The sequence below is a fragment of the Centroberyx affinis genome, unplaced genomic scaffold (genome assembly GCF_046629955.1).
Source record: "Centroberyx affinis isolate AG114_WGS23_722 - 3 ecotype Tasmania unplaced genomic scaffold, CSIRO-AGI_Caff_v1 ptg003745l_1, whole genome shotgun sequence".
Taxonomy (NCBI): domain Eukaryota; kingdom Metazoa; phylum Chordata; class Actinopteri; order Beryciformes; family Berycidae; genus Centroberyx; species Centroberyx affinis.
This window is the reverse complement of record NW_027281623.1, coordinates 1-12,039: the sequence shown is the minus strand read 5'-3', so window position 1 is coordinate 12,039 and position 12,039 is coordinate 1. Positions and strand designations below refer to the sequence as shown.

Sequence of the window (12,039 nt, the reverse complement as noted above, 5' to 3'; positions counted from 1 at the left end):
TTAATCTGTTGATTATTTTCTCGATTAATCGATTAGTTGTTTGGTCTATAAAATGTCAGAAAATGGTGAAAAATGTCGATCAGTGTTTCCCAAAGCCCAAGATGACGTCCTCAAATGTCTTGTTTGAGAACGATTAATCAATTATCAAAATAGTTGGCGTTTAATTTAATAGTTGATGTGGAAGAACTTGACCGGCCTGCACAGAGCAACCCTATCTCTTTATTGAACATACCTGATCCAATACACAAAATAGCATTGAAACACATAGGGTGACATTTTCATTCATGTATATCTGTCCATTGAGGCGGTATATGTGCAAATTTCCTAACAACCTAATGTGTTTTTTCGTGTGTGTGTGTGTGTAGAACGGTGAGGCCCGGCTGGCCCCCCCCATCATCATGTGCACGCGGTCCTACCCAGAGTGCGGCGTGTACGGCGAGGGTTGCGGCGCCGACGGGGAGTGCGCCATGGACAGCAGCGCCGAGAACGCCAACAGCTCCGACCACTTGGGCCCGGGACGGCGAGACAGGTCAGTCACAACCAGAAAAAAAAAAAAAACCCCAATTAGAGTCGAAATACCGACTCTAAATTCGATGACCCTTCTTTTCTACTCTCCCCGTGGCTGCCGTATAGGCCCGGCCAGCCGATTGGCTCGGTGTCCGCGTCCGTCATCGCGGGGGAGGAGCAGTTCGAGGACTACGGCGAGGGCGAGGACGTGGACTTCACTCCCAGCAGCCCCTGCCCGGACGACGACACCCGCACCAATGGCTTCTCCGACCTGGGATCCTCCCTGCCCTCCAGGTTGGTAGGGGCGGGGGGGGGGGGTCGGATACACACACACACACACACACACACACATATACGCAGAGGTGGAAAGTAACATTTGATAACTTAAGTTACTAGTTACTTTGCAGATTCAGATTATTAATACAAAATATAATCAACTAATAAATTGTGATGTATTATTATAGATTACTGTAAGCTACCCAGCAGTATATAAAGTAGTGGAAATCAGCCCCACCTTTTCCAGCTGCAACAATAAAGTGATGCTTACACATTAATGCATCAATAATTCTAATTCAATAATATAATATATACTGTATTATTCTGAAATGGGCCATTCTGCATAATGAGTACTTTCACTTTTGTTGCTTTAAGTACATTTTGATGCTAATACTTTTGTACTTTTACTTAAGTAACATTTTGAATGCAGGACTTTTACTTGTAACAGAGTATTTTTATACTGTGGTATTTCTACTTTTACTGAAGTAAAAGATCTAAGTACTTCTTCCACCACTGCATATACAGTACAGGGCCACTGAAATGGGTTCAATTCAATATTATGGTTTATAGTCTTTCAGTGGAATCATATGGTGATTTTGGCATATCGTGACACACAATTCTGTTTTCTAAATTGATGATAAGCAAATTTTTTTTAAAAACCTATATTGCCCCTATATGTTTACTTGTGTTACAGCATGCTCTGCAAATGCATTTCTTCATATTTGTTGAACTGTTGAACACATTTACAGTAATGTTAATGAATGTGTATTGCCCCCACTAAATAAGCCAATAAATAAATACATTTCTGTGGTTACACTTCTGCTACAGTGTCACCATGGAGGCGAGCTACAGACGTTTCTATGGTTCTATGGTTTCTTGGCTTGTAAATTGCTTTAGCTTGTAATATAATAATGTTAAATCAATATTTCATGTAATTCATGTCATGGTAAGTATCAGGATAATGCACAGGGAGCCTCCGCTTCACATCTGGTACTTGATTCATCCTGTCAGGGCACCAGCTCGCGGTACATTATCCCTTACTTAGTGATATTGTTAGCATCATTATATATTGCGCATATATATTGATATGTCCATCATTGTTCTATATTGAGATATGGCTATGTGCTTTATGATTGCAGTGCGGGGCAGACTCCTCAGAAGATGCGTCAGCTGTATAACAGCGAGCTGCTGGATGTCTACTGCTCTCAGTGCTGCAAGAAAGTCAACCTGCTGAATGACCTGGAGGCTCGACTCCGGAACCTCAAGGCCAACAGGTAGGGCACACACACACACACACACATACACACACACACACACACACACACACACACACACACATACATAGAGGAGCGAATGGGAGGAAACATAGAGTGGGTAGATGACTAGAGAAGTGCAGATACACTCTAGCTGCCTCAGCATCGCCCTGCCATAACAATACTCAGATTAGCTCTCTGGCACATACACACATACACACACACACACACACACACACACACACGGGCAAATCACCCAAATCCCCCCTCTTCTTTTTCTTGGTACCAGACGCTGCACCCACATCACAGGATGAGTCTGAGCGGTTGCTATAGCAACTGCATCCCAATCTGGCAAGGGGGGGTGGTTATAAGTTTTGTGGTGTGTGTGTGTGTGTGTGTGTGTGTCGCAATAGTAACTAGATTCCAGTAACAAAGACCACTAAGCTGAATACCAGCACATTTAGCACATCTTGTATACAGTATATGCTTCTTTTTTCATACTCTCACATCCCTCTCATTGCTGTACATTACATATGTATTGACATTCATACAATTTATTGATTTTTTTTTTTTAACTGTCCACCTTTTTCATTCTGCACAAATCTCATACAGTCTTTCTGTCTCTGTAAATTCTGCTGCTACTGCTGCTGTTTTACATCCCAGAGAACACATCCAGACTTTTTGCACATTTTCATTCATATATTCATCACTGCACCATCCTCCTTTCTCCTCTGCCACGCAGTATTAATGACCACACTCGTTTATGACTAGATGCCCTTTTACATTGATGTAACTGATTGACAGTGACTCGCTGTTTGTTTTCATTTAAATCTAAATGTTTTGGTCACCGTCTCCTCTTGCTGTTCCTCTTCCCCGCGTGCCTCCTCAGCATCACCGGCACCCCTCGGTGTCTCCGTCTCCTCTCCTCCACTTGTTTATTCATATCTTCTTTGTTTACCCGCACATACAGTTACATTTATGTTTGTTTTTGTGTGTATTTATTTCTCCATGTTGTGAGACTGATTTAAAATTTAATAACGGTGATACTTGGGCTGATAATGGCACAGAAGTTAAAATGTTGGTATTCTGGTAACACTTGTGGTAACAATTATAGCAGCTATAGTAGTAGCAGGAGTAGTAGTAGTTGTAGCAGTTGTAGTAGTAGCTGTGCTACTAGTAGCTGTACTAATAGCAGTACTAGTAGTAGAAGCAGCAGTAGGCAGTAGTATAGTAGCTGTAATAGTAGTACGAGTAGTAGTAGTAGCAGTAATAGTAGTTAGGGTCACTAAGTTAAGGGTTAGTTAATGCTTAATAATCATTAACTAACCCTTAATTAACAGTTAACTGTGTAAATGGTGTTCATGTTAACTAAGGTATTAATTTATACATTATTTAATAGTTTATGACTATTAAATAATGTATAAATTAATACCTTAGTTAACATGAACACCATTAGTAAATTAGTAAATGATTACCAGACACATTAGTTAACTGTTAATTAAGGGTTAGTTACTAACACAGTTAATGCTTATTAAGCATTAACTAACCCTTAACTTAGTGACCCTCATTTTAAAGTGTTACCAATAGTAGTAATACTAGTAGCAGTTATAGCTGTAGTACTAGTAGTAATATTAGTAGTGGTTGCAGTAGTTGTACTAGGAGTAGCAGTAGTAGCAGCAGCAGGAAGTAATAGTGGCAGGAGTAATAATAGCAGTAGTAGCAGTAATAGTAGCAGTAATAGTAGTAGTAGTAGTAGCAGTAGTAGCAGTTGTAGTAGTAGCAGTAGTAGTAGTAGCAGTAGTAGCAGTAATAGTAGTAGTAGTAGTAGCAGTAGTAGCAGTTTCAATAGTAGCAGTAGTGGTAGTAGTAGCAGTAGTAGCAGTAATAGTAGTAGTAGCAGTAGTAGCAGTTTCAATAGTAGCAGTAGTGGTAGTAGTAGCAGTAATAGTAGTAGTAGTAGTAGCAGTAGTAGCAGTTTCAATAGTAGCAGTAGTGGTAGTAGCAGTAGTAGCAGTAATAGTAGTAGTAGTAGTCGTAGCAGGAATGGTGGTATCATGAGTAGTAGTAGTATTGATAACAGATGATTAAAAGCCATGTTAATCTTAATGTGTTATTTAATTCCATTCTCTCATTGTCCAACTGACCGTCGGAGTGTATTTGTGTGTGTGTGTGTGTGTGTGTGTGTCTCACTCACAGTGTGTTTTCTCCCTCTTGTGTCAGTCCCAATAGAAAGATATCCAGCACGGCGTTTGGACGGTGAGTCACCCGACTTCCCCACAAGCACTCTGCTCATACACACTAATCATATAGTCCATCAATACACTGTCTTTTTCTTCTGGCTCGGAGTTGACACTCGTCCTCTTCCCATGCTGTTTTCCCCTCGTCTGTCCTCTCCTCTCCTCCAGTCAGTTGTTCCAGGCCAACCACAGTGTGTTCGGCTCCAGTCAGGGCAGCAGCACAGAGGATCTGTTCACAGATAGCATCGACTCCTGTGACCTCGACATCACAGAGAAGGTACTAACACACACACACACACACACACACACACACACACTAGGTACATGTAGCAGAGTTGCAGCAGCTTCTCTGGTAGAAATATGAATTTTGTAATTGTCTCCCTCAGGTCAGTTATCTAGAGAAGAAGGTGACGGAGTTGGAGAGTGACAGCCTGGCTAACGGCGACCTCAAGTCTAAACTCAAACATGAGAACACACAACTGGTGCACAGGTGGGAAAACACACACACACACACACACACACACACACACACACACACACTGACACTAAGAGACATTCAATCCTGGGTGTCTTATTTATATCTTATTCGTCTTTGATGTATCCAAGCACCACCACAAGTTTCGAACTGTTTGTGTATACTGTACCTATATGGGTTTCTTGTCGTGTGTGTGTGTGTGTGTGTGTGTGTGTGTGTGTGTGTGTGTGTGTGTGCGCGCGCTCCAGGGTCCACGAGCTGGAGGAGCAGGTGAAAGATGCGGAGGCGAGGGCCGACCAGAGTCTGGAGGACGAGATGAGGAGGCATCGAGAGGCTTACAGCAAGATGGAGAGAGACCGAAGCACCGAGATAGACCTGCTCAGTAACAGGTACACACACACACACACACACACACACACACACACACACAGAGGATATTGTCATCTTGGTACTTCATATACTTATCTTCATACTGTGTGTGTAGGGTACAGCAACTGGAGGAGGAGAATGGAGACATGAAGTTAAACGTGTGCAGACTCAAGTCTCAGACAGAGAAACTGGACCAGGTCAGTGTGATCCACTTAACACAGTGTGTTTGGGTGTAGATAATGGACATGTAGAATTGTCTAACAAGTCCGTGTCCTGACCCCCCCCCCTATCCCAGGAGAAGCAGAGGATGACGGACAAGCTGGAGGACACCAGTCTGAGGCTGAAGGACGAGATGGACCTGTACAGGAAGATGATGGACAAGCTCTGGCACAACCGCCACGAGTTCCAGAAGGAGAAGGAGGCCATGCAGGAGGTGGGTGGGGCACTCCCTCTCTCAGACACACACACACACACACACACACACACACACACACAAGTTGAACAACTTCACCAAAACCTGAACCAAATGTCCAATCATGAAAAATCCTACTTAAGTAAAAGTACATAAGTATTAGCAGCTTGATGTAGTTAAAGTATTAAAGTCAAAGTAGTGGTTTGGTCCCTCTGACTGATATTTTATTATATATGACATCATTAGATTATTAATACTGAAGCATCAGTGTGTAAGCAGCATGTTACTGCTGTAGCTGCTGGAGGTGGAGCTAGTTTGAACTACTTTATATACAGTTAGCTAGTTTAGTCCAGTGGTTCCCAACCTAGGGGTCGGGCCCCTCCAAAGGGTCACCGGATAAATCTGAGGGGTCGTGAGATGATTAATGGGAGAGGAAAGAAAAAAAAACAAAGTTCTGATACACAAATCTGTTTTCAGTTTTTGGACTTTTTCTCTAATCTTTGATTCTTGCTGAAATATTGGATCATTTGAACATTTATTGAAATGAAACCATGTGAGGTTTAGAGGGAAAAATCACTATTTGGTGGAGCTGTTAACAACTCATAGACATCTGAAATGTGACCCCGACTACACACTGCTTTTTGGAAGACGTCAAAAGACAAAAAGGTTGGAAACCACTGGTTTCATCTTTAACAATGTGTTGTATTTTAAAAGCTTGTTATATTATCCATTGTGTCAAATCTCCATCTGAAAAGTAACTAAAGCTGTCAAATAAATGTAGTGGAGTAGAAAGTACAATATTTCCCTCTGAAATGTAGTGGAGTGGAAGTATAAAGTAGCATCAAATGGAAATACTCAAGTAAAGTACAAGTACCTCAAAATTGTACTTAAGTACAGTACTGGAGTAAATGTACTTAGTTACTTTCCACCACTGATTACAGGAGATACATTTCATACTCACCATTGTGATTTATATCAAAATGCTGCCTCTTCTTTAACAACAAGAAGGGAAATGTATTGTGTTATATGCATGCACATAGGTCTTTCAAACGGGTCCACTCCCATTTTCCCAATAAAACACTTTACAAGAATTTGAAGTGATAGAGGACTAGCCTGGAGTAACACATGGGAAGATGCATTCTTAAATTCCCCCATGCAGTGTAGAATATACATCCGTTCTGCATAAAATTGTGTCTTGTTTGCTGTTAATAGTTTCATATTGAAATGGTTAGGAATCATATTTGAATGTTTTTTTTTAATCCAGTCGCAAATAGCCTTTTAGAACAATATGGCCAGGGACTACAGATGAAAATTGACAGGCAGGAAGACAGTTATTACATTCATTAAGTCAAATCATTTTAATTTGCCATCCTTATCATTGTTGTCCATTGTTGTCCCATTTGCCTGGTGAAAACAAAATGTCTAAGCAGGAAAGGCAAGACAGTGTGCGGAGTGTGCATATTTCATGACTACATTTGCATATTAATGAGGAAAAACTGATTTTCTTGAAACTGCTATAACTCCTTAATGCTTTAAGATATGGAGTTCATTAATACTACCCGTGTGTGTGTACCCAAGTATGTTGACGTAGAAATATTTGCTAAGTAATGCATTAATTAGCTTGATTAATGGCCTTAATTAGCATAACTGGTTATGTTTAATATGTCATGGTCATTATAACGGGACATTAGGCAGCTCAGGTGTCTCTTGTTGGGATGCATGAATACCTCACTCGCCGGGAAAAATAAATGTATGCATTGTAGTAATTGTGTCAATAAGATGGGATTTTGTATTCAGTGTAGTGCTTTCATTCATCAAATCTCTTCCAATCAACTCCCTCCAGCTAATTGATGACCTTCGCCGGGAGCTGGAGCACCTGCAGCTGTTTAAGCTGGAGACGGAGCATCCAGGGAAGGGCAGGGGGCTGTCGGAGTACAACGCCAGGACCAGGGAGATCGAGATGGAGCACGAAGTCAAGAGACTCAAACAGGTACACGTACACACACACATATCCTTGTGCTATCCTTATGAGGACCTTCCATTCGCTGCATTCGTTCCCAAACCCTAAAGGCATGGTCAGACTGTGTTAAAATCTGCTTCACTTACAATGAAAACCACACAAAGGATGAATAAAAAAATATGTCAATCATTTCCACTTGCAATTTTGTTCCTTTGTTTTGGGCATGATGGCCTCTAAAAGAGACTCCAACATGTAGGAGTCTCTAATCGCAATAAGCAAAGAACATGCAGTGTGGCTTGCAGTCAGGAGCCAGGATTACATAATACCTTAAATGTCCACAAGGATCTGATAGATGTTTTACCCTCAAGATTCAAGATTTCCTTTATTGTCATTGTACAAGTACAACAAAATTGCGATTGGAGCTCCCTGATTTTGATGCATAACGAACTAAACAATAATCAACAAGTAAATAAAGTAACAATAGAATAAATAAAATGGACTTCATGGACTGAGCTCTTTTGGGGTTTTTTTTGGTGTTGAGGGCAAGATTATTCTCTGTGCACCACCTCTCCAGGTTCTGCACCTCCTCTCTATATGCTGACTCTTTATTGTTGGAGATCAGTCCTATCACTGTGGTGTCATCTGCAAACTTAATGATGGTGTTAGAGGTATGAGCAGGTACACAGTCATGAGTGAAAAGGGCATAGAGAAGGGGCAAGGCTCAGTACACAGCCTTGTGGGGTACCGGTGTTCAGGGTCAGGGTGGGAGATAAGTGTTTTCCCAACCTGACAGTCTGGGGACGGTTGGTCAGGAAGTCTAGGATCTTGGCCAAGCTTGGACACGACCCCGTTACGTCCCTTTTGTGGAAATTCTTACGTGAGAAAAATCAGAGTCATGTGCGAGGACACAGCCGTACCCTTCTCGGCTTTACCACTTTCTTTTTCTTTTAAAGATAGTTTTTTGGGACATTTTCGCCTTCATTTGGTAGTTCAAAGTAGAGAGAGACAGGAGAGATTGGGAAAGAGAGGGGGATGACATGCGACAAAGGTCTTGGGCCGGATTTTGGACGTTGCCTTTGCATGGTACGCACCTTAGACCACTATTTCTCATCTTCTCCCTCTAACTACACAGAATGCCAAAGCTTTCCTTTTCTTGGCAGAAAGGAAAACGCTACACTAACTCTAATCTTAACCCTAAACCCAAATCCTAATCCCAAATCCTGTTCCAAACTGAAGGCCAAAATGTCCTCAGTCCTAATGTCTAAAACTCCAACTGGTTCTCACAAGGATAGAAGCACAACACACACATGCAAAAGCTTAGAAAATGCTATGCAGGTGGGTATTCCATGACCTTTCATCCATTAAAAGTGAATAGTAATTATTGTGATAGATGGGCACACTGTACATATCCTGAGAAAAAATAAGTACAACTGATTCTACTCCATTATCCTATTCCATGTTATTTCCTATCCTCATAAAACTGACTCAAACAATTGCACTATCATCATTTCTAGCATTTACACTTGAAGAGGCATATGATTAGCTTTTCAAGTTCAGCTGCTGAGAAAGTTTTATGAGACACTGATGAAAGCTGAAAATGTTTTCTTTATAGACATAATGTGATACCGCACAGACTGGTCTGAGTTTCCACCAGAATCCTTAAACACTGAAAGGAAATCTCTCTCTCTCCCTCTCCCTCTCTCTCCCTCTGCTTCCCCAGGAGAACCATAAGCTGCGAGATCAGAACGACGACCTGAACGCTCAGATCCTCAGCCTGAGTCTGTACGAGGCCAAGAACCTGTTCGCCTGCCACACCAAGGCCCAGTGCCTGGCAGCTGAGATCGACAACGCCTCCAGGGATGAGGTTAGTTCGCCAAGTGGACGGAGGACCTGATTGGTTGTGTTGCCTTATGGAAATTGTTGTGTTGCCTTATGGAAAGGCATCTCTCTTTCATTCCTCTTTCCTGCATTTTTATGACCGATCCGACAACTTCAATGACTTAAATCCTCAGATTCCCTCAGCCGCCTTTGTCGCTCTTTCACCAGCCATTGTTGTTGTTCTGAGTTTTTGTCACAGTTTTTTTTCCAGTTTCTTGAGGTTACGGTAAGTATACAAACAATGCAAAGACACAGTGAGTATTACACAAATTTGTATGCGGCGACGTGTTCAACTGTGTTTCTATTTCTATAAGCAAATTCTGCTTCATTGTAAGTATACTGCCGCCTTAAAGTTGCTGTAGGCAACTTTGGCGAAATGAGCAAGAATTTGAAAGTATACAAACAAAAAACCCAGCCCTCCCACAAATCTTTTACGCAAAACACAACTCTGCTAGCTCAATCTAGTACATTTTTTGTCAGCAACGATTAGCCGTTGCGGTTCCAAACAAACACATTGTGATAAAATCATTGGTCAAGCGAGGTTCAATCTACCCTGGAAAGAGAGCGCCATCTCAGGCAAACTTAATAAATTCCAAACCTTTTGCACTAAACACAGCTCTGCTAGCTCAGTCTAATTGTTACTGAAATATTGGCAGCAAAAAAGATTTTTTTTGGTCACACATAGATTACCTAACAGCAGTTTCTGTTTGATTAACTGTAGCATTTAGTTTTTGAGTTACTTGTTGTTAGCTACTGACTGTTCTGCAAAGTGTTGGCAACAGAAACACTGCAACAAAAATATGACTCGTAACTCTGTAATGTAAATTTTCATCATTATTGTTTTTTTTTCTTAAAATTTCTTGTAAAATTTGTTGTCCTTAACATACTCAACATAACCAGTAGAAATTTGTGCTGGTAACAAAAATGTTTTTTTTTTAAGTTGCTTGGATCGTGATGGAGATCAAATCTGGTCTGGTTGACACACATTGGTTGGTCTTGTATGTAGCCACGATAATAAAGTGTTTTTCTACCTGCACACAGAGTGCCTTGGCTTTGATTGAATTGGGGATCTATAGAAATACTTAAGTAGAATTTCACCAGGCAGTAAATACCTCTATTTGTAATTGTTGTTTATTGATAGGGCCGACTTTCAGTGAGCACTCAGCTGCATGCATTTTGACCAGTTCCAAGCAGCTCTTCTTTCACTTGTTCTCTTGTTGTAGTTTTTTATTAATCTCTCTCTCTCTCTCTCTCTCTTTCTCTCTCTCTCTCTCTCTCTCTCTCTCCCTCTCTCTCTCTCTCTCTCTCTCTCTCTCTCTCTCTCCCACACACAGCTGGTAGAGGCTCTGAAGGAGCAGGAGGAGATCAACTTCCGTCTGAGGCAGTACATGGACAAGATCATTCTGGCCATTCTCGACCATAACCCCTCCATCTTGGAGATCAAGAGTTAAACACACACACACACACAACCTTGCATTGCTATACTTGTGAGGACCTACCATTGACTCCATTCATTCGCTAACTCCTAGCCCTTAAACCGAAGCCCGAATTCTGAAATGACCCAAATAAACTCACTTGTTGTGACCAGAACTGAAATTGTTCCTCACAAATGTAGTCTTACAGGTACAGACGCACACACACACACACCTGCATCTACACCACCGCAACAGCATATCTTCACGTCCACTAGAAACAGACACTATTTATCAGTCTGTCTGTCAATCACCATCAAGGTTCTGTGCCATGCTTAATCTATCCGCCAATGTTTTATCATTGTATCGTTGAAACAAGCGGAAAACTGTTGATAGTTGATCACTGGGGAAGAGTTGGAGGGAAGTGACTTGGAAAAAACAACGTTGATGTTCACTTTATCTTCTTGTAGACACACTACCTCAGCAATGTGACTGCTGTGTATTCAAAATAGAACTCTACAACTAATGATAATAACTAGCCGGGTTCCAGACTCCCTGAACAGCTGATTGGTTTTCTAAACGTACGACTCGACTGTCTCACCGGAACTGAACAGACGGTTAATTTCTGTGCTGTTTTTTTTACTGGGAACTGATCATTTCATCACTGATCCATCTCATTGATTTAGTGTTTAGATAATGTCAGAGTTAGCTAGCTAACCATAGTATCTGGTCAGCTAACCATCACCGTGTTGTTAACACATCTGATTTGCACACTAGCTAACATATCTAGTAGAAGGTCTAGAATTAGAAGCCTCTATTGACTGGTCATCTCATTATATGTGATAAATATGGCCACCACAGGGACCAATGATGTATTTCAGCAGTCTAAAATGGCTTCCCCTCCTTGTTGCCTTGTTTTTCTCTTCTGTTAGAGGCCAACCATAACATTCTCAATTTTAGCCCTTTTCTTTTCCAAAGTCTTTCGGCTGTCCTAAAGCATTGTTGGCATTCCTCATCCAAACCATTGCCTCCCAATGGTTTTTACTGAGAAATGCTAACCAAACTAGCATTCTGTTTTTCAGTTAATTGAAGTAGCAATAGAGAAAGCTTTTCCCACAGTGTGACAAGTGCCTGGCAAAGAGAAAATAGCAGCCTAGAATTCAAAATGGGAAGTTTGATTGACTACATGTTTATTGTAGAATTGATCAATAGTACCCTTTAACTGAAGAGGGGTTAATAAGGAAGTGTTGGACATATAAG

General features: G+C 41.3%; 1 protein-coding gene across 2 annotated transcripts in view; it reads left to right on the top strand.

The window, feature by feature from the left end:
• rab11fip4a (RAB11 family interacting protein 4 (class II) a) overlaps window positions 1–10,818 on the top strand; it is a 32,753-nt gene extending 21,935 nt beyond the window's left edge. Inside the window, exons 4-15 of one of the 2 annotated variants that reach the window (XM_071540923.1) lie at window positions 366–488; window positions 569–801; window positions 1,923–2,057; window positions 4,257–4,292; window positions 4,442–4,550; window positions 4,660–4,763; window positions 4,997–5,137; window positions 5,233–5,314; window positions 5,413–5,550; window positions 7,373–7,519; window positions 9,210–9,353; window positions 10,702–10,818. In XM_071540923.1, the coding sequence (XP_071397024.1) occupies window positions 366–488; window positions 569–801; window positions 1,923–2,057; window positions 4,257–4,292; window positions 4,442–4,550; window positions 4,660–4,763; window positions 4,997–5,137; window positions 5,233–5,314; window positions 5,413–5,550; window positions 7,373–7,519; window positions 9,210–9,353; window positions 10,702–10,818 (1,509 nt within the window). Of the gene's footprint in view, window positions 1–365; window positions 534–568; window positions 802–1,922; window positions 2,058–4,256; window positions 4,293–4,441; window positions 4,551–4,659; window positions 4,764–4,996; window positions 5,138–5,232; window positions 5,315–5,412; window positions 5,551–7,372; window positions 7,520–9,209; window positions 9,354–10,701 lie in introns of both variants that reach the window. The other variant, XM_071540924.1, reaches the window with a different exon arrangement.
• Window positions 10,819–12,039: the final 1,221 nt, after the last annotated feature.